Genomic DNA, 23,089 nt, shown 5'->3' on the forward strand with positions numbered 1-23,089 from the left:
ATGTATGTATGTATGTATGTATGTGTGTGTGTGGGTGTGTGTGTGTGGGTGGGTGTATGTATGTATGTATGTATGTATGTATGTATGTATGTATGTATGTATGTGCTACTACACACAGATAGGGACAGACATTTAAATAGGTAGGTGGTAGAATCGATTGACCGATGGAAAGGCAGTTTAACTAAAAGCTTGATTCACTAATAGGTGAATAGTGGAATAAGACCATTTATGAAAAGATAGGTAGTACTTGCAAACTTAAATTTATCCGTCAGCTTAGTGAATACATACATACATACATACATACATACATACATACATACATACATACATACATGCATGCATGCATGCATGCATGCATGCATGCATACATACATACATACATACATACATACATACATACATACATACATACGAGACGAAGCTGCAGCTGAATATTGCTTCGATTGCATCATCGGAGTGGTATTATCAACAGTAAAATAATGCTGTCGAGAGCGGCTGCCAGTCAGTATGTTTATCAGTATGTGCCAAAAAGACATTTAAAAGCAGTGATTCCAGAACAAGCTGAACGTTTCAGAAACAAAGAAAACAAGGTTGACGGCAAACTGCATCCCTCTGCTGACACCATCGCACAAATTCGACTACTGACATTCAACATATGTACATTTATCTTTTGCTTTTTTCTCCTTTTTTAAGTCAGATTCTAGGCAAAAGTAGGGCTTTCCCAAACAATGTTAACGCGAAGTTGTTTAATTAATGCATTTATTAACATTTATTTAAACAAGCACGAATACTTAGTGCAGGACACAGGTTTAAACATTCCTCAAAGTTTCATCTTGTAGTAGTACTCTCAGACAAATTCTGTAAAATATATCTGAATACTGCACACGTTGCTTAAAATACGAATATTGTAAATATTGCTTACAATTTGAATACTGTATACACTGTTTACAATTTGAATACTGTATGCATTGTTTACAATTTGAATACTGTATACATTGTTTACAATTTGAATACTGTATGCATTGTTTGCAATTTGAATACTGTATACATTGTTTGCAATTCGAATACTGTATACATTGTTTACAATTCGAATACTGTATGCATTGTTTGCAATTTGAATACTGTATACATTGTTTACAATTTTAATACTGTATACATTGTTTACAGTTTGAATACTGTATACATTGTCTACAGTTTGAATACTGTAGATATTGTTTTCAATTCAAATGCTGTATACATTGTTTACAATTTGAATACTATATACAGTGTTTACAATTTGAATATGTATACATTGTTTACAATTTGAATACTGTATGCATTGTTTGCAATTTGAATTCTGTATACATTAATTAAAAGTCGAATACTGTATACATTGTTTACAATATGATTACTGTACACATTGTTTATAATATGAATATATTCCTTAGGTCCTCATGATAGACTTTATCTTCCAAAATACACATGTAACAACACGTGGAAAGAGTTGGCACGCATGAAAAGGAAAAAGGAAAGTTTAACTTTAAGACAAGTCCTAATGAAAATACGAAAAAAAAAGGTTGGAAACTATTGCAAATGGAGTCAAAAGAATATAACGGGGACTAACGTTTAAGTTATACATCAACAAAACGGTTTTGTTTTCATGTTTACTTTTCTACCTCTTGACAACTGAGTAGCTTACCTTGGAAAATTATGAAAACGTTTTGTAAGAAAAATATCTTTCTTGGATAAAATAACAATTCTAATGAAGGGGTGAGCCTTCAACATCGAAGCCGATACCTCAGCTGGAAGCGAAAGTTACCAAGTTCTAAGTCCATTTAACCCTTAAGACATCAACCATTTTAGTGTTTCTGTATGTGTATTGGAAGGGTGGGGTGAGACTTGGGCTTTCTTTTCGGGGAATATAGTGGGTGCCAACAAATTGTAATCGCCTGGGTATATTTAAATCAAGATTCCTTCTTGGTTGCAACGAAAGCATGCAGAGCTCCAAATTTCTACTGTTACCCCTATTGGAACCTTCTACAGGGAAAGCCGCACGTAATTCGCAGGTCAGCTTGAATACTTTCAAGTTTGACTGATAATAGCTGTTGATCGTTGTTAAAGCAATTATCTGCCATAAACACATCATTACTTGAGCACCATTGAAATGGGGATTTCAATTCCCGCACGGTATGTCATTGACGAGCGGCTCGGGCAGACGCTCATAATTGATTTTTACATCTTTTTCAAGGGTAAAAACAGCGTTTCTTAACCGGGAAGAATCTTTTATGTCAACCTATCCAGTAATATCCCTGCTGATATCTGGTTTTCACTGAACGAACAAAAAAAAAAAAAGGCGTATTTATGGTGAAGAACGACATAACTGTTCTTGGCGAGTTAGTGTACATTTGATCCCAAAGAGGCATATAACTACGGGGAGTAAGAGGAACAAGAGCCACGGCGTTTGCAAGCAAAGTTTCAAGCTCGTCAGGTAAGTTTAAAGTACAATCATAAAAGATGGAGTGTATCCATTTTTGACAGAGTGTAGAAAAATATGAATACTTGAAATGGCATTTAATCAATCCAGAACAGAGAGACTGTGTTAAGTTTTCCTTCAAAGAATTGTCTATAACCATAACCTCAGTATTAACTATCTTCACACCACCATTTTTTGTTATTGCCTCTCCAGTACCCCACAGGAAATACGCCGCTTAATGGCTTAGTGGATAATCTTAAGTAATTGGAAATAAGCCTCTTAATGGCTTTATGGAGAATACTATTATATAATCAACGTGTCTGGTTTTGCTGATGTAATACGTTCCTCTTCTGTCTAGCGTGTTTTGTATTTTAATGTGTCCATTATATTAAATATATACATGCTTCTTGTATTATTTTTGTTTCGTTTCATTCTGAATGTTTTATGACTTGTGTAATAATTTTGTGCTTTGCATGCTGATTTTACCAAATGCTAATAGCTTTAACGATTCGGATCATATCGAGATCAGTTTCCTTCGTATATTGTGTATTGATTTTCAATTTCATTGCTTATCTAATTGCTTGTAGACATTGCCAGTAGATGAAATATGTATGACTGTCTCCTATCTCTAAGATGAAATGTGCATATTTTCACGTCTTACACGTTTGTCAGCTTTACATGACACTGGTGAAACTCTACAGAGAAGAAATAGTGTGCTTCAATTTAGATCATATTTTGAGAGAGAGAGAGAGAGAGAGAGAGAGAGAAAGAGAGCGGGGATGTTTCACTTTAAACGATACACGTGTATATGATAATGTGTACATCTGTGCGTGCAAACACCTCTCTCTCTCTCTCTCTCTCTCTCTCTCTCTCTCTCTCTCTCTCTCTCTCTCTATATATATATATATATATATATATATATATATATATATATATATATATATATATATATATATATATATATATATATATATATATATATATATATATATATATATATATATGTTTTACAGATTTGCCCTATAACATGGATAAGCCTTATCTGCTTGGTTTTAATTTCACAAGGTAAAAGGATAACTGTATACATCTTTTGTTCGTAACTGGAGCAACTCTGACACGATAAAGATTTAGATTAAAACGTCGTTTGTACAGTGCCAGTCTCTGTAAAATTGACAGCTTGTCTACTGCACAACACAGCAGTGTTATTTCCAGAAATCTTGCTGGATCTTTCTGGGTGTTTTTTACCTACTAAACGCTTCCCATGTATGCACATACTTCGATTTTACTCCTTCGTGTTGAACATATCTCTCCACAGAAAACTTTCTTCTTAGTTCTAGATGAAAGAAAACAAAACTGAAAACAGTATATGACCTTGTCAAGAGTGGGTATAAAGCCTTAAAAACAACCAAAACTGAAAACAGTATATGACCTTGTCAAGAGTGGGTATAAAGCCTTAAAATCAACCAAAACTGAAACAATTACGGCAGTTCTTCATCGGAATGCAGTTATCTCAAATTTGTTTTGTAGGTTTTTCATAAGACTTGAGAAATTCCGTGATTGAAAGATAATTTCAAGAGATATTTATTCTGGAGAGGTTTAGAAGGATAATTGCAAAACAGTGCTTAGATTGCCTGATATTTTTGTAATACATTTAAAAGAAATATATTTCATTGAAAGTGTGCCCAAAGTTAAAATTTTGTTATCTAATGAAGTTCTTTTTTTGACAGTCGTTTCAATATTTTTGCTTTTGGTCTAAACCCACAACATCAAAAATAGAGTTTTGGCTTCCAACGGTATTTTGCTTAAATCCTTTGGGTGATGTAGTATTTCTGACTTTACATTCCAATTTAAAAAATATCAGATTATATATATATATATATATATATATATATATATATATATATATATATATATATATATATATATATATATATATATATATATATATATATATATATATATATATATATATATATATATATATATATATAAAAGAACGACTATAGAAAAGTATGATGAGTTATGGATGACCAAAGCCTACTACCGTTTGTTGGAAAAATCAAAATGTTATTGTTATGTCTTAGTTATTAGCGACTGAATTAAAGTCAGTTTAGAAATATTTGAATTAGATTTAAAGGTAAAATGAAAAACACTGGAAAGATGTATACCACTATTTTATATCGAGGAAATCAATATGACTTTACGAAAATATGTAAATATCAAGGAAACATTCATACACACTCACGGACATGTGGAACTATACGTTTCCTTTAAAGATTTAAGGTAATCCTTCCTTGCGCATTCTGGCGGCACTCCTAGTCTGGACTATGTTCATAAGTTTCCTTGCACGAAATTTAATTCTTCTCTAATTCTGCGTCCAAAGTTAAGATTAGAAATGTAGGTATTTTTCTTCTCTCATAATCCGGTAATGTGACCCGAAACATGTTTATCGAAGTTAAATCCTCTGGTAATTCCAAGTGACTCATCCGGGCAAGGAATGCTTCACTGTTTCAACTATTGCCGAGATAGTAGTACATTAATCTATCTATCTATCTATCTATCTATCTATCTATCTATCTGCCTGCCTGCCTATCTATCTACCTACCTACCTACCTACCTACCTACCTCGTTTATATTTTCTTTGAATTCTGAAAATAGGTGAACATATAAATAGTTTTTACTATATCGATTTCTGGTTTCTAGAGCAAAGGATTGTTTTATCGATGTAACATAATTTAAAATCATTTTAAAATATTCTTTTATAAATTCATTTTACGGTATATTCAAATTTGTATGGGATCCTACAGTTGTCAGGATTACTACAATTAGCTTTATTTTAAACGCTCGCATTTTCAATCTTGTGTTTACAGAGCAGTTGTCAAAAGTAAAACAAACTTAAATAAAGTAATAATATGTTGGTGGGAAATCAGTTGCCTCACAAAGAGCATGAGACAGGTTTTGATGGTTTTGAGATCTAAAATGTTAAGATTCTTGACAGATTAAAAAGAAGAGAAAAATATTATTGAATATCTTTATATCCATTTCAGTAGAAGAATACGTTTTTAGTGGTAATACCGTTTGCAATATAAAAAACAAGAAAGTATCTAAGTCAAAGTGCTGAAGAATGTGGTGTTATTTTAGTCATATATTGTTTTCTAAACTATTCATAATAATGTTTTTACCCTCACAAATCTACCCGCATAACTTTTAGCCAAATCAGCATTTAAAAAATAGTGCCAGTCAGTTCAGGAAGCAAATAAGAACATTTCCTTTCAAAGAAATGTACACAAGATCTTATCGCAATAAACGGTTATCGTATATTCGTCACTTGATGAATATCACAAAAGGTTTTGATGAAACCTGTTAGAAATAAGGTAGTCTGCATTTGACCAGATTCTGAATCTCTAGCTGACAAGTTCATTGTATGTGGATGACAAGTTCCTTGAATGTGAATGACAAGTTCCTTGTATGTGGATGACTAGTACACTGTATGTGGATGACAAATTCATTGTATGTGGATGACTAGTACACTGTATGTGGATGACAAATTTATTGTATGTGGACGACTGGTACACTGTATGTGGATGACAAATTCAGTGTATGTGGATGACTGATACACTGTATATGGATGACAAATTCACTGTATGTGGATGACAAATTCAGTGTATGTGGATGACTGGTACACTGTATGTGGATGACTAGTACACTGTATGTGGATGACAAATTCATTGTATGTGGATGACTGGTACACTGTATGCGGATGAAATGTTCATTGTATGTGGAAACGTTAAATGGTACAGTTTCTGTTGAAGAAATGCAGGTAACATGTCCAAATGAAACCCCATGGGCAGATGGAATATTGGATGAAATGTTATATAAATATGATACAATCAAGCTGCCATGTTTACAAAAACTCTTAAATCACGTGTTAAATAAGGTTAATAGAGAGTGATATCAAACTATAATTTTCCCTTTACACAGTTCACATAGAAATTCTATAGTCTAAGAACTATAGAGGAATTTCCATGTAACGAGTAACATTTTTACACAAGTACTAAAGGTATACTCGTACAGAAGAAAAGTTGCATGAGCAACAAAATGGGTATAGAAAAAAATATTTTGCAATAGATAACTGCTTCTCTTTACGTGCTGTTACACCAAAAGTATGCACGCAGTCAGAAAGGACGTTTCAGTTGTGTTTTTAAAGTGGTTAGAGCGTCCGCCCATGATGCGGGAGTTCGTGGGTTCGATCCCCAGCCGAGTCATACCAAAGACTTATAAAAATGGTACTAACAGCTGCCTCGCTTGGCGCTCAGCATTAAGAGGTTAGCGCTAGGACTGTTCGGCCTGGATAATGTGAAAGCGTGTGACATCACGCTACATGTCTGTAAACTGCCACACTGCAGATATCGTAGCGATATGACTGAAAAATTGTTAAACGCTACGTTAAAAATCCAAATCACACAAATCACACATGTTTTTAAAGTTTTTCAAAGGGTTTCGATTGTGTTAGCATTACCTTATTTTCTGTGCTTTTAAATTTTTGAAAATGCTGGTAGTAGAGAATTGATAGAAGTTCTTTAAGCAATTTTTACTCAGCTGAATTAAGTATAAAAGCTCTTGACGACTGACAGAGTATTCAAATGTTTTGTTGATACTGTGCAGTGATTCGTGCTAAGTCTTTTCCTGTTTAAGACGTTTATAAACGGATCGAATTGCCAGAAACAGGCAAATGCAGATCTGTTTATATTGACGAAGATAATTCCAAATTCAAATGTGTTATAACTTCTTTTGGCTGACGCTACAGAGAGTTTTTCGGATACAGCCGGGAATTTAAAGAGGCAAACACATGCCCTTGGAATGTTTTGTGCAAAATATGATATGAAAGAGAACGTACATTAAAATTAAATTGTTGGGGTTTTTCGGAGGTTTGAATCCATGCAGTCACACGAGAAATGGCTCTATAATTATTAACAGGTAGAAATGGTTTCGTTTCTATAGAGGTATGGTTTTGTGTTTAACGTACTGTATTTTCTTGGGTAAGCTAAACTAAGAGTAGCCCAATAAGTAGAGAAAACATCATGAAATTCATTATGAAATCGTTCATTAATGACTAAATGAGTTTTTATTAAAAATGCAGCATGTATTTGTGCTCACATAATTGTCCTAATCCTTTCCTATGGATAAGAGATTTGGGGGAGTGTTATGAACATCGTGATGCTATTGAGAGGGTACACCTAAGGCTTTGTACGAAGCTTTTAACTTTTAAGTTCAAAGTTCATCTTCATGTCGTTTGTTTTAAACCTTTATCCATTGCCTGTCATTTTTGCTCTTTCCAAAAATTGTTTCGAAGTTATTAGGAACAACTGAAGTTTTCAATTTTATTCGTGTTGTATAAGTCTATATCAACTGGAATTTTGTCCAATTTGCATTGAAAATCAAGTGTTTACATATGATATGCATGTATTTCGAACCGCTCCGGTGGCCTAGTGGTTAGAGCGTCCGCCCCGGATGCGGGAGGTACATTGTAAAGTACATTGTATCTACCAATAGCTACTTGACTGGTACTTGTAAAATACATTCTATATACCAATAGCTACTTGACTGGTACTTGTAAAATACAGTGTATGTACCAATAGCTACTTGACTGGTACTTGTAAAATACATTGCATATACCAATAGCTACTTGATTGGTACTTGTAAAATACATTGTATGTACCAATAGCTACTTGACTGGTACTTGTAAAATACATTTTATGTACCAATAGTTACTTGATTGGTACTTGTAAAATACATTGTATCTACCAATAGCTACTTGACTGGTACTTGTAAAATACATTTTATGTACCAATAGCTACTTGATTGGTACTTGTAAAATACATTGTATCTACCAATAGCTACTTGATTGGTACTTGTAAAATACATTGTATCTACCAATAGCTACTTGACTGGTACTTGTAAAATACATTGTATCTACCAATAGCTACTTGATTGGTACTTGTAAAATACATTGTATCTACCAATAGCTACTTGACTGGTACATGTAAAATACATTTTATGTACCAATAGTTACTTGACTGGTACATGTAAAATACATTGTATGTACCAATAGCTACTTGATTGGTACTTGTAAAATACACTGTATGTACCAATAGCTACTTGATTGGTACTTGTAAAGTACATTGTATGTACCAATAGCTACTTGATTGGTACTTGTAAAATACATTGTATCTACCAATAGCTACTTGATTGGTGCTTGTAAAATACATTGTATGTACCAATAGCTACTTGATTGGCACTTGTAAAATACATTGTATGTACCAATAGCTACTTGATTGGTACTTGTAAAATACATTGTATGTACCAATAGCTACTTGATTGGTACATGTAAAATACATTGTATGTACCAATAGCTACTTGATTGGTACTTGTAAAATACATTGTATCTACCAATAGCTACTTGATTGGTACTTGTAAAATACATTGTATGTACCAATAGCTACTTGATTGGTACTTGTAAAATACATTTTATGTACCAATAGCTACTTGACTGGTACTTGTAAAATACATTGTATCTACCAAAAGTTACTCTGGTCAGCCTTGGGCCTAAACACCTGATATAAAGAAATTTTTATTTTTATTTGTATCCACATTATAAACGAGAATTCAGCAAACTTGAGATTAAAATCCACTAGAATGGTCAGCACTGTATGATGTCTTCCGTTATATTACAGAATCTCCAGAGTATGTTGTAAATGACGCAAAATCCGTCTAACACAAACAACCCATGACAATGAATTCTTAGTGAAGCGCTCGCCACACAATGAAGCTTAAAATATATAATTATCAGCTTTGTCTTTTGAGTATTTTGGTTTTTTAATATTGGGAAAATTGTTTTCACAAGATTTTGAATAGCATACCATGTTTTTATTAATTTGTTCAGAATAACGCTTTCACTGCACTCACGAGAAGCGCGAATCATCTCTAATGGACCAGTTACAGCTAACAAAATCTATTCGCAATATTTTTCCTCTTTATTCCCCCACCCATTTAATCCTGTTTAGTGACAAATGAATTCATTCAGTGTATTTCAACACAGTTCAATTGGCGTCTATGTAAAACCAAAGCTTTGACGTGTATCACCATAATTTATTATCATTACGTCATCCTCGATAGTATTTAACTCACCGGAAGCTGCTGCTATTTGAATTTACTTATGTATCTGAAGATTTGGTTTGCTTGGTGTGACCTTGTAGTTATGTATATCCGTTTGCTTGGTGTGACCTTGTAGTTATGTATATCCGTTTGCTTGGTGTGACCTTGTAGTTATGTATATCCGTTTGCTTGGTGTGACCTTGTAGTTATGTATATCCGTTTGCTTGGTGTGACCTTGTAGTTATGTATATCCGTTTGCTTGGTGTGACCTTGTAGTTATGTATATCCGTTTGCTTGGTGTGACCTTGTAGTTATGTATATCCGTTTGCTTGGTGTGACCTTGTAGTTATGTATATCCGTTTGCTTGGTGTGACCTTGTAGTTATGTATATCCGTTTGCTTGGTGTGACCTTGTAGTTATGTATATCCGTTTGATGATGAATCATGGTTTCTCGAATATCGGGTTGTGTTTGGGAGGAATGCTTGGTAAATAGGCATGCTTGAGATTCATTCTCAGCAATCTTGATGACTTCTTTTGAGACATTCCACAATTATAGCATTCTGGAAAATAAGAACTGGATGAAGATTAATAGCTGAGTAAACCAGAAACTTTAATTCACCGAAAACTAATATTTATTGTCACTGCATTAAACAAATGAATTCAGCAGTGACACCAAAAAAGCACTGACCTTATGCCCATTTTCTCGGTACCAAGACCCATTAAATTTTTATTTATAGTAATTGCATAATGTTTATATGACAGTCAAAATATATTTTCTACCCAGTAGAATTATTAACTAATTTTGGACTGTTAGGCTTCTGGCACTCTAAAGGCTAATGGTATAGTATAAATCTCATTTATGATCCGATAATTTGACGGTCCCTCTTCTTTCTAGCCGGAGACCGAGACATTGGGCAAACAATGGAGCAATGTCTGTTTGTTCATTCTTTCAGGGATCTATCTAGTTTGTATACACTTCATGATCTCAGCCCCGTATCTTTACGTATATAGGTACAACAAATCGGATAGTTTCCTATTTCTTGTCTAGTCTCTTATCAGCAGCCAAGGTATTCGAGACAGATCTTGTATTTTTTTTAAAGCCGTAAGTTTTGCTGCCTTCAACTGAGCATGTGACTGGGAGTACGTTTTTTTACCATAAGTACTCGCGTATAGGACGATTCCAACTTCAAACTGAACAGACCCAAATTTGCCGTTGTATAATGCGCCTGCAGATCTGGGTAAATGCAGTTTGTTAGGAAGATTCAGTAGAACAAACAACATAGACCCCGATCTGTCATCGCATTATGTTACGGCATATCAAGATCTGTGTTGTTTGCAGTTGGGTCGACTTATAAGTGCGCACACACTGTATAAAAATATCGGAATAATTTGATAGGATTACTTTCAGTTTGCAGCAATTTAAAGGTATATTGAAAAAAATAAGTATGCACGTCTTGACATTCAACGTGCTTTCTGACGACATTTTAAAACTAATGAAATAAAATGGCAATAAAATGTGTATAACCTATGTAATATAAATTATGAAAGAATAAACTTGTAAAGGCTTTCATTGCAAATACATACACAAACAGGCAACAGATGAGTGTATTCACGTCATTCAGAATGTGATGGATCTAAATACGATGGAAGTTTTCCTTGGCAGTGTTTCATACTATGCTGTATAAGTCAGTGTTTCATACTATGCTGTATAAGTCAGTGTTTCATACTATGCTGTTTAAGTCAGTGTTTCATACTATGCTGTATAAGTCAGTGTTTCATACTATGCTGTATAAGTCATTGTTTCATAATATGCTGTATAAGTCTTTTTCATACTATGCTGTATAAGTCATCTAAACACTAATGCATACTTTATTTAGATTACTGGCAAAAACTTAGATGGGTAAGAGTCAAATGACCTCCCCGCCTCACCACCTATTTTTTTAATTAAAAAAGGTATCCTCTACAATATAATCAAATAAATTTATGCATTTTGTTCAACATGAGCCACCCAACTTTCAAAACTCTGACCCTTCTTGAAAAAATTCTTTATCTTCCTCCTAGTTTTAACATGCTAGTTGTAAGGACTACATGCCCTTAAAGGTTGATAATTCCTAAGACAGGTTATGGAAATGTAATATTGGAAACTCAGAGAGCCAGGTTCTGACGATTGCTTTCCATATGCTTCAGCCAGGACCGAACTGTAGCAGTATTCTAAATATTTCTATAGATCAATTCCTTCTGTATGATATCACACTAGATACTCCATCAAACTAATTTGCGGCAGGCAAATTAAGCCTGGTTTTGTGATTGTCAATCAAAGAGGATTATTATGGCCGTTTTGAATCCCAATGTTTGAATTAACATAGTCAGGATGATAGGTATCTGCTAGTCTGAGTATGGTGTCTGATAGGAACAACGAAGTTCTGAGATTCTTGAGTTTCTGTTCGTAATGAGTATAATGTATACACTACTGGGGTAATGTGTGAATTTCCATTTATACAGGCAACACACATACTAATAATACAAACTGAGACTAATTAGGCAACATTAGAATCTACATTTTATGACCAGAATGTAAACTTCCTTAGGAATAATTGATGTTCTTGAATATAAAAAATACAGATGTTTTCACCCTGCACTCAATAATGTGTAAAATTTTGCGGATGTTAAGAAAACGTTTGACTGTTTCCCTATTCGTTACAAAATAATTGGCTTGGTTTGGTTTTGTGGGATTTATCGCCATTTTTCAGCACTTGATCAACTTATACATGGCGGCCAGCCGAGACTCGAACTCACGCAGAGGTGAGATGTGTGAGTGGTCTATGGAGGCGAGCGCCTTAGAACTCTCAACCACCAGAGGAACATCGTAATAAAAAAACCCTGAAATATCAAACCGAAATCAGAAATTTCGAAAGTTCATCTCCGTTTTTTTATTAGATATTCCCCATTCACTGATATGCCAGTGATGCCGAAAAATGGGCACTAAGGACAGCCTAGTTTGGAATTAATGCACTATAACATTTATCTTTTATTATCATGATTGTGTGCATTCTTCGACATCCAGCAAATTTTAATTTTAATCCAAAAAATAATAGCGATTAAACAATAACATTAAGAAAAGCAAGAGGAGATAAGAATATTATAATAATAGTGACATTAATAACACATGAATATGTGCATGCAATTATGTATTAAAAGTACACACCGCACAGTCCCCTAAGTTAACCATTATCTCCTGTTTGACAGTACTGTGAACTTTACTGATGTTATAGAGTTAAGATATTCATTTGTGTAATAATGAGCGAGTAATTATAACAGCCGTTAAATCATATGTTTGGTCATAACACATAACATCCTTATGTTATTTATTAAAACACAGTAATATTTATTCGACCAAACCACGACACTTTAATGACAACCAACCAATCACGTACAAGAAGTGTTTCTTTCAGTTTGATTCATGTAATATATTCCACTATGTATATGTAATAAAATATAAGGGTGCACATTGTATGGTCTGTGGGATGAAAAATAACTTCGTGGATAAAATAAAGATTATACTATAAGGACAGAAGCCTCTGTATTGAGGACACTATATACTCCTGCCATTATGAAAACGCCTTACAAGGCAATTCATCTAATAATTGTACAGTACTGATACTTCATTTTCAGTTCATGAGAGAGAGAGAGAGAGAGAGAGAGAGAGAGAGGTATGTATATCTAGCCATCTAGATTATAAAATATAATTTGATTTCTCCATTTATGGCAAAGTACTAATTTGCAGGATTATGGGTTATCGTGTGCTTAGATTTCCCTCACGCTTGTTTGATTATGTAAAATCGCCTCATTTAGACACCGATTATTTTTATGAATGCAAATATTAGCTTAGTCCCATCGCTTCAGGAAACATATTAGCCTATCCACTCCGCAAAAGGCGAACTAATGCTCATTTTTGCGTAGAAAAGAAATGCTTTTAAGTGTCATACCACTGTCTGTGGGAATGATTTCAAATTCAAAGGAGTAACTTCACTAACTGAAGAGTCTCTTGTAGTCTATTAACCCGTTCGCTTCCTATACCATTTTTCTAAGCTCAAAACTGAACAGCATATCTATATATTTCATAGAAATCTTGGTACTCAGTTAAAAAAGAGACTTAAAATAATACAAGGAAGACAACGGTATAGCCATTGGTTCTTGGGATCATTGTCAATTTAGAGCAGTAAAAAACAACCATTGCTGCTAGTAAATTGTTTGACATTTGTTCTATGTAACACTTCCTCTCAGTTACTCTGGTACTCAAATGGCTACAATCCCCCACTTTGTAAACTATATTGAGTTCGACCTGGATTTTATAGTTGCTTGTCCATTTCTTTCCTCAAGATTGACTGCCACCCTCCAGGAAAGCCTCAGTACTCTTTGTCATTGACGGGTTGGGTGACTGTTGCCCATTGATCTTAAAACTGATATTTTATTTTCCAGCGGCTGATGTTAATTCTGAACGTCCCGCAACCGCGCTGTATAGACTTGCGGGTAACGAATGAACAACGACGTGGAGGTTGCTTGTCTTTGTACACAGCGCGTAGAGATCAAGTTGCCGCTCACAATGCGATCTTGTTTTATACCTTTTCAATAACAGGCACGTATGCGGGGTTTTCCAACCATGAAAACAGTCTTTAGCACAACAAAAGCCAAAAGCGCACTTATTAGATGGTGGACGAGCCAAGAAAATTATGAACTGTCGATCAACTTAATAGGTACAGAAGGACAATAAATTTCCTCGCTCGCCTTTCGAGGAAGGTATGGCTTTATAGGAGCTCGATTCGGGGATCATATTTCAGAATTTGGATTTTTAAATAGCCGGCTGTTAATTTTGTATATATTATCGTCCAGGTATTTATACAGACAAGGACTCGGGGCTTGAAGTATCTTAACACCTGTAAGTTTCTGCAGACGTGAGAATTTGCTGCCATCGGACTTGCCAGAGATTTTAGGAATGAGCATGCATTATTTTAAAGGAAAATTGGACCAAACAGGCCTTCATCAAGGTACAGTGTTATTTACTTCTTGTTAAGATAAAACGGATGGCATTCTTTCCTCTTCTACGGATATTCATATCGGCGGTTATTTTTAAAGCCGAGTAATTACCTTACTAGACATTTCTCAAGTATACGAGCGGTGTTTTATGAAGCTGAGTAATTACTTTACCAGACATTTCTGCAGCTTAAACGAAATGCCGCTACTTTAGCATGGCAAACAATATATATGCAAAAATTATTTTTGGGTAATTAACTTGGATAATCATAATTTGTTCAGTCTGACAAATTTAATACTTCATATTAGCAAGTGCGATATACAGTTTCTGCAACAAGACAATTTTAAGAACAATGTGAATATATTGATGAAGAATAATTGGAATTTATAATTCTTTTTCTTTTTTCTAAAGTATTTTGTGGTCGTAACATAGCCCTAGAAATTTTACTAAAAACATGGGTGTCATCATCATCATTAGCACTGCAGTGGCATTAGCATTTTCAAACAAGAACTGATAGAAATATGTTTTCCATTGTCTCCTCAATTCGCGTTATTTTATTAATTATATGACAAATGTAAGGGTCATTATTGACGAGTATTATATATATATATATATATATATATATATATATATATATATATATATATATATATATATATATAGAGAGAGAGAGAGAGAGAGAGAGACAGAGAGAGAGAGAGAGAGAGAGGGACATACATTGCTTATAAGTTAACCATGTTTTTCTGGAAACGTTTTTCAGGCACAGCCCTAAAGATATAATATACAGTACTTCAATGTGGCTATAACCTTAGTATCTTTGGGCCTTCCGGTATCAGACAGCAAAACAGACGCAACTGTTGTTCGGCGTGATACTTTGTATGATCTACGATCGAGAGCGTCGTTGTGTTTGGAATCTCTCCAGTATTGCCCTATGTAAGCAGTAACTGGAATTTGTACAGGCCGGATAAAAAGGATTTCGTTGAAACTCTATCCCATCAGTGTGCGGAATATTATGGAGTAGACGGATTTACAATCATTTTGCATGGTTCACGTCACATGAAATCAGTTGTGAAATGAGCCTTTGGTAAATTCGCAAAAACAGAGATTTCACTGGCTGTGAGCTTAGTTTGGTTGCTGCAAGATTTGACATACAATGTGTTACACCACTACGAATAAATAGAAATTAAGATAAACGGAATATAGAAACAATATGTTGAGACGTAAAGATATTTTGTATACTGCCTAATTTTTTAACGACTGTTGGATAATAAAATGCATGGAGAGAAAACAATTGCCTCTGAAAACAGCAAGGTAGCACATGGAAAGATGGCAAGATATGGTAAAAGGTACAGATGGGAATCTTAGTTTTCCCTGCGCCAGGAAGATATATGTGTATCTCGAAGCACCTAGTATTCAGATTGATATATTGTCGGATCCGTTTTTCTGTTTAACCAAAACAAGTTGTGCTCATGCTTATTCACAATTTGGTCTAAAAACTTGCAGAGGCATTTGCAATTTTTATCATGTATGCTTGTATATGAGATATGAGAAACTGGAGAAGCGCTCACGTTTTATCACACCAAACTTGACGATATGTATTCAAAGTTTGAAAACCAGTCCATCTCCAATGAAAACGACGGTATCACCACACCTGGTTTCGAGGGCAGCGTTCACACAGCGACACAAGCAGTCTGCACAGTTCTAGTTATTTTCGTGCTTATTCTAGGATGCACAGGAAATGGAATGGTACTTTTCACTTCTTTAAAGAAGAAGAAATTGAGGAGTAATTTCGATCTTCTTATTACTAATCTGGCTGGAGCCGATTTCATGATGTGTACGTGCTTGGCACCATTATTTTTGTTTCTGTTATTCTCCGATCCGCCAACACCAAGAGTTTTCTGTGGAAGTATTTTGTTTCTTGGAACAATATGTGGCATGCTATCTTTGCTCAGTCTCGTTTCCATCGCAATTCACAGACAGGCAAGAGTCATGGGATATATAAAAGGATCATTAAGTTTAGCTCAGACTGGAATTGTCGTTCTTCTAGTCTGGGTTATAAGTATGGCCGTTTCGTTAGGTGGAACCTTTCACATTACGACGTTTTGGAGCAGAGTATCTTACAATTGTCAGTATGTTGTTAACAGCCCTAAACGCATGGAGAACAATTTTATCTTGTTTTTCATCGCACCTGTCACTATTGTCAGTTTTGCAATAATAGCCATCTCCTATGGAATTATATCCTGGACGGTCAGACAACAGAACCAATGTTGCCTTAGGACTAGTCCACAATTATACAAATTCAAGAAATCTCCGGAGCTTCATTGTAAGGAATGTCTCTGGAATAAAACATTTAATTCTAGTCCAGTAAAGAATGGGTCCCCGCCCCCCAGACTGCCCCCTCCTAACAAAGGAAGCAAGGCATTGACCATGTGTCTTGTTGTGATTTTAACAATTGGGCTCTGCTGGGGTCCGCTCATTATTTCACAGGCAATAGAACTTTGGACGGGAGAGTCAATTATTCTCTATCAGGTGAAGTTATGTGGAATAGCATTGGTGTTTCTTAATAGTGCTTTGAATCCCTATGTTTACGGACAGAACAATGGAAGAATCAAATACAAGTACGGCAAATTGCTCTACAATTTAATAAGGTGTGAGTACATAGTGCATAAAAGGACGAAACTGAGAGCAATAAGCAAAAGGACGCCAGAAACGAACCAATTGAAACTGTCTCATAATACACAAGACACTAATACCTTTCCAGCCGGATCGCCAAAGTATTCAAGGAAGGTATTAAATCGGTGTTTTAACCGTGATAAGCACATAGGTGTTAGACATATGTACATGCAAAATATATTGCTTTTACAATCAAACAGAGAAGCGGCAGAGAACAACAAAATTGCCGAGAAAAATACCGATGCAAAATATAAGGCTAGTATAGCAAACCCAATGGAAAATGCAGAGAGATCTTATATATAAGTGCTACTTGCCATTAGTTGTTGCTTCCATAGCAACAGATGAAGATATTTTATGAAGCGACGATTGATTAAAAACTTGGCAGGCACGCTCTCTCGCTAAATCCTATTTAATAGCCTTTGCTTCTATTGCTATATACTTTAATAGTCTACGTTAATTGTTTGGTCGTCTGGTAAAATACTAGCGCTGTATGCTCAGATTTTGCTTGGTACCTCTTCTTTCTTCCCCTGCTTCGATCAATCAAAATAAAGAAAACTCGGGGTCTCATAAGGGAAATGTAATCTTGTGGCAAATGAAAAATATTTAATATTCGACACATGCCACGTTGCTTACTTAACTATGAAAATTTTATTCCAGTCTGAAAAGGACCTCACATGTGCTAAAATTAACCGTATCAATCTAAAAATGCATTACAAAAAATTAAAACTGCTTTGAATGGAAAGAAAAAGGCGATACCGGTAGTGGCAAGAATTAAACTCAGTTCTAAAAGTTGGATATTTCATGTGGCTCATATCTCTTGCATATTCGAATGTTCATTTTAATTAAGAGATTCACAAAAAAAGACTTCAATAAATATGACTAACTACGAGCTTAAAAAGACATTAGACAATTTGATGAACTATTTGATACCAATTGTTAATGCGAACTATGAGGGTAGTGCTAAAATTGTTAATGCGAACTATGAGGGTAGTGCTATAAATTGTTAATGCGAAATATGAGGGTAGTGCTATAAATTGTTAATGCGAACTATGAGGGCAGTGCTATAAATTGTTAATGCGAAATATGAGGGTAGTGCTATAAATTGTTAATGCGAACTATGAGGGTAGTGCTATAAATTATTAATGGGAACTATGAGGGTAGTGCTATAAATTGTTAATGCAAACTATGAGGGTAGTGCTATAAATTGTTAATGCGAAATATGAGGGTAGTGCTATAAATTGTTAATGCGAACTATGAGGGTAGTGCTATAAATTGTTAATGCGAACTATGAGGGTAGTGCTATAAATTGTTAATGCGAACTATGAGGGTAGTGCTATAAATTGTTAATGCGAACTATGAGGGTAGTGCAGCAGATGAACTCGACAATATGGGGGATCTTATATACAAATGTATATGCTTTTGCCATTACTTGCTGCATGCATAGCAAGAAAAATAATAAAATTTGAAGAATCACTTTTTTTTAAAAAAATGTGACTGCCTGTTAAAGTAACAATTTTATTTTAAACTTAAAAAATTGAAACATTAGGGACATTACTAAAAGGGCAATGTAGCTGTCTCTCGTCATCATACGCTTTCGAATTACAAATTATGTCTTAAAATCAGTATAAAATAAAAATAAAAATAAATTATGTATCTGATATTTTTTATTTTTTTTATCAATATAGTCCTTTATTCTGAGATTCAAAGGCATAAAAGAGGGCCAAATTATTAGAAAGGAGACATTCACGCAATGTAGGAAACGAATGATATTGTACATGCAGAGCAAATATTTGGCTTAAAAATTATCACTATTTGCCTTCACGTTTATCACATTAGCACACTTGAAGTTTGCTTATTCTAAACTATATCATTATATGGAATATTTCATTTCCTTAATGATTTTTTTTCACTGTGATTTTATTAACTGACAAATTCCAGCATTTCACACTCCAAATACAACTTCTGTCATAGAGTACCAGATAGTGTAATACGCCAAAGAGGTCTCTTTAACGAGCGAATCCAACCCTAGCGAGAATTCTGCTAGAAGTCACTTGTTTCCCCCTTATTTCCTATGACTTCTCGACAACAACTGTTGTCTACTGGAAATTCCAACGCTCCTAGATTATAAAATTTTTTCCTCTAATTAGTGAATGACTACAAATATTACAACTTCACAATTCCAACAGTCAAACAATTAATCACAAATATGTCATAAATCTATGGAAATGGATACGTAAATATAAATGGGACATACCTTAGATTTATCACAATGTATTGGGTCTTTTCCTTTGCATCATACGTAGGGTTTACATTGCCAGATACAATGGCAAGACTATTACAACGGTCAACTTTATCAGACTTTTACTGTGAATGTTAATAATGTTTGTATATAAGGTCAATGCTGGTTCTTATTTGTGGCTAAATACAAAGCATGATTTCTTGAGATACCAACCAGTTAAAACGAACACGTTTCGGAGAAAACCCTATCACCTTTAAGTATAATTCTTGCAAGATTTAGGTGAATATCTTGAGAAAATATCATATATGGACATCAATTCGCTTAATTTATGTTTCTGGATATGTAATTAATGTCATTTTCGCCGAACGATGAACAATTTCCATCTCACGTATCACAAAAACAAACAAAAAACGCGTCGAAACTCATTCTTTTGAGATGTCCAGTACTTGATGTCTTCGTGTACTAACCATAACGATAGATGATGAAAGAAATGACGAGGCAGAAGATTTATGATTTGTTTCATTTTGAACTTGCGACCAATCTGCTAAAGGCTTTATTCTGAGTGTACATTGCAGTCTGACGAGCACTTGTAACTCAATGGTAGGTTCAAACTCAAGCGTGAATAAGAAATATTATATCCTCCTTTACGCCAAGTCTTTGTGGGAAAAATGAAAATTAAAGAGTACACTGTGCTATAACGATGCATTGTTGCCTAGGTACATTAATCTATGAACCCCGTGGACTGTTTCAGTCTGTGCATTTTATGCTGACACGATGATCAAGTTTAATTCACATTTAATTCACTCTTTTAATAGCTGAATGTATTATAATGACATATTCTACTTTATAGGCACGTGTGGTATATTTTACCCGATAGGGAAAAAAAAACACAAGTTGTGACTCATTCATAAAATATTTACATTTGACCATAACAGTAAAATGAGTATGAATCTCTCTAGAACTAATAGCCCATAGTTTTCTAACAATTTCATTGTTGTTACTGAAAAAAATTTCCGTCATGTATTTTTTTTTTTTATTATTTACAAATTGGGGAGCTTAATCAAATTCTGCAAAGAAAATAAAAGGAACAAACGAAATAAAATTTTTAGAAGACGAATAATTTAATCAAAAGTGTACACTTCAAACTTGCATTTCTTATGTTTTCGAATGATATGCACAGATGCGAATAAAACTATTTTTTTGTCATACACATACGCTCCGCCCTACCCAACCACAAAAGGTTATTGACATACACACACAATCCACCCTACCCCGCCCCGAAACATTATTGACATACACACACCATCCACCCTACCCAACCCCGAAACGTTATTGACATACACACACGATCCACCCTACCCAACCCCGAAAAGTTATTGACATACACACACGATCCACCCTACCCAACCCCGAAAAGTTATTGACATACACACACGATCCACCGTACCACCAGCACTCAGGAAGTAGTAAAATAGTACCTTGTATTTGGCCCTTCTCTCGTGACACCTACATGTAACACACACACACACGCGCGCGCGTGTGCCGACGTGACACAGATTATAAACGTACACGTGAGTGTGATAAAACTATCGATTTGGTGTTACATTATTTTTGCAGTTCTGCTCATTGTTTTGATATTCAAACTGCTGATGTTCCAAAAACAGCGGATTCTTGTTTTGCAGTATGGTTTAATCGATGCTGGAGACCACAATTTGACTATTAAACTCTCTTTTCACTATTGTGCAATTTTTTTTCATATTTCCATGAACAACTTGCACTAAAGCAGTACTATCCCAAACTATCTATCTTGGTTGTCAGTATTAAATATGTATGTCACATCAGGGCACCTAGAAAAACTTAACGCAAATCGTCAAATTTTCTTCCCGAATACACAAAATTCCACTATCTGGAGAGAAAAAAGTTATGGCTGCGCGAATTCCATATTGTTAATCGATGTGAGTGAGCGGCAACTTTTTCTCACCATTATGTCATAACGATATAACTTTAAATAGATTTTGTACAGACATATATAAATACAATTTATATATACAATCTACGTGCAATGTCTATCCAGCTATATGTTTTAATGTTTTTAATGAAACTAATAAGACAAAGAAAATAAGGTAAAATCAAAGCAAAGTCAGTTATTGTATTTTGTTCTAAGAATTTCAATATTGGTACTTTTCGACAAAAAATACGGGTAACATATAGAGACTATGAATAAATTCCACTGTTTTCAAAAAGGGAAAAAAATCCGTAAAATTGCCGACCAGATCGCAGAACTCGGTGAGAATAAACCCCACAAAAACAACACACCCCCCAAACAAACTGGTATTTGCAGCAAAATCTACAAGTGTACTTACCTGTTAAGTACATTGTCTTAGAACAATCACAGTCGCTCTAATACAACTTTGGAATAGAAAATTGCGCACGTATGCATGCCTATGCATTTATCGCAGATAACACCAAACATTCAAAACGTGCCCTTGTAGTATACACATGAGATAAAAAGCTTTTTTCATTTTCTCAGCTTTTGTAATCATCATCTATTTATTTGTATGTCTGTGTTTTCTTCTGTTAAACATATCTTAGAACATGATTTGAATTGATCAGAAAAGGAAAGTGCAGTCTCCCACGAGTGAAAAATAATGGCCCTCCAGGAAAGGTGTCCTGTTTAAGGAGCTAAAATATGTTACTACAGTGCATGAGGGTGGAAATAAACTGGATGTAAAGAGGAAACAGTTGATATTGGCAGATGATCAATATAAAACAGCCTCTATTCCTCTAGTTTCAATTTTATATTAAAACCATTTCATTTCCAAATTTAACATGACAATCTAGTCTAATTGCTGATTCGATTAGCCACCCGCCCACCTCTCCCTTAAATAATAATTATTTATGCAAGACAACAAGCACCGACTCTGTCATTCCTCAGTTCGACTTGTTTAATAGAGAATGCACTCGGGGAGTCGATCGCAAAAAGCATCAATGCTTTGCCATGCAGTAACTCACCAGTAATGTTCACTTACGTCTGCAGTGGTGCAAAGGTCATACAAGAATAAAACAGTTTTTTCAATACAGACACTAAATCCAATCTTTCCACATGGGACGAGCGATGTCAAATTTCAGTATCAAGTTATAAGGTAGCGCAAGATTTGCGTGCTGGCGGAATATTTCTTTTGTGAACAATTGCATCGTCGAGTTGACAGCGGCTTCTAATCGAAAGATGAAATCTTTGTTGTTTTTTATATCTTGGACACGATATCGAGTCAAATAGATTTATGTATTATTCTTATATTACACGTCAGTCTTTATCAGCCCAAATTTACCGCATAAGGGGATTGAGTATACATAAAGTAATGTAATTTACGTTAAGACTTTAAGATTCATATCATAGTCAAAGTTGAGTGCACATTTTGAATCGATAAACACATTATATATTTCCTTAGTCGCTTGAAAATCGAGTCAAACTGTAAAAAGAAATATCGTGATCTGCCGTAGCATAATGCGCCTTCACTTCAGGGTGTATGTTGTTTGT

At 34.6% G+C, this 23,089-nt stretch overlaps 1 protein-coding gene across 2 annotated transcripts; it reads left to right on the forward strand.

Moving 5' to 3' along the window:
• The first annotated feature begins 2,203 nt into the window (after window positions 1-2,203).
• LOC149808165 (putative G protein-coupled receptor 75) lies at window positions 2,204-20,759 on the forward strand. 2 transcript variants are annotated; one of them, XM_089974036.1, is made up of 3 exons: window positions 2,204-2,467; window positions 14,498-14,652; window positions 15,400-20,759. In XM_089974036.1, the coding sequence occupies exon 3, from the start codon at window positions 16,233-16,235 to the stop codon at window positions 17,613-17,615; it is 1,383 nt and encodes a 460-aa protein (XP_089830162.1). In that variant the 5' UTR covers window positions 2,204-2,467; window positions 14,498-14,652; window positions 15,400-16,232; the 3' UTR covers window positions 17,616-20,759. The 2 variants fall into 2 exon arrangements, with proteins under 2 accessions (XP_089830162.1, XP_089830169.1); XM_089974043.1 differs by lacking the exon at window positions 2,204-2,467 and having other exon boundaries at window positions 14,035-14,652.
• The last annotated feature ends 2,330 nt before the right edge of the window (window positions 20,760-23,089 follow it).

Source organism: Sinohyriopsis cumingii, chromosome 1 (genome assembly GCF_028554795.1).
Source record: "Sinohyriopsis cumingii isolate HCF-2022 chromosome 1, ASM2855479v2, whole genome shotgun sequence".
NCBI classification, from domain to species: domain Eukaryota; kingdom Metazoa; phylum Mollusca; class Bivalvia; order Unionida; family Unionidae; genus Sinohyriopsis; species Sinohyriopsis cumingii.

Coding starts and splice junctions, on each gene's coding strand:
- LOC149808165 (XM_089974036.1), top strand. CDS start 16,233: ATGTATTCAAAGTTTGAAAACCAGTCCATCTCCAATGAAAACGACGGT.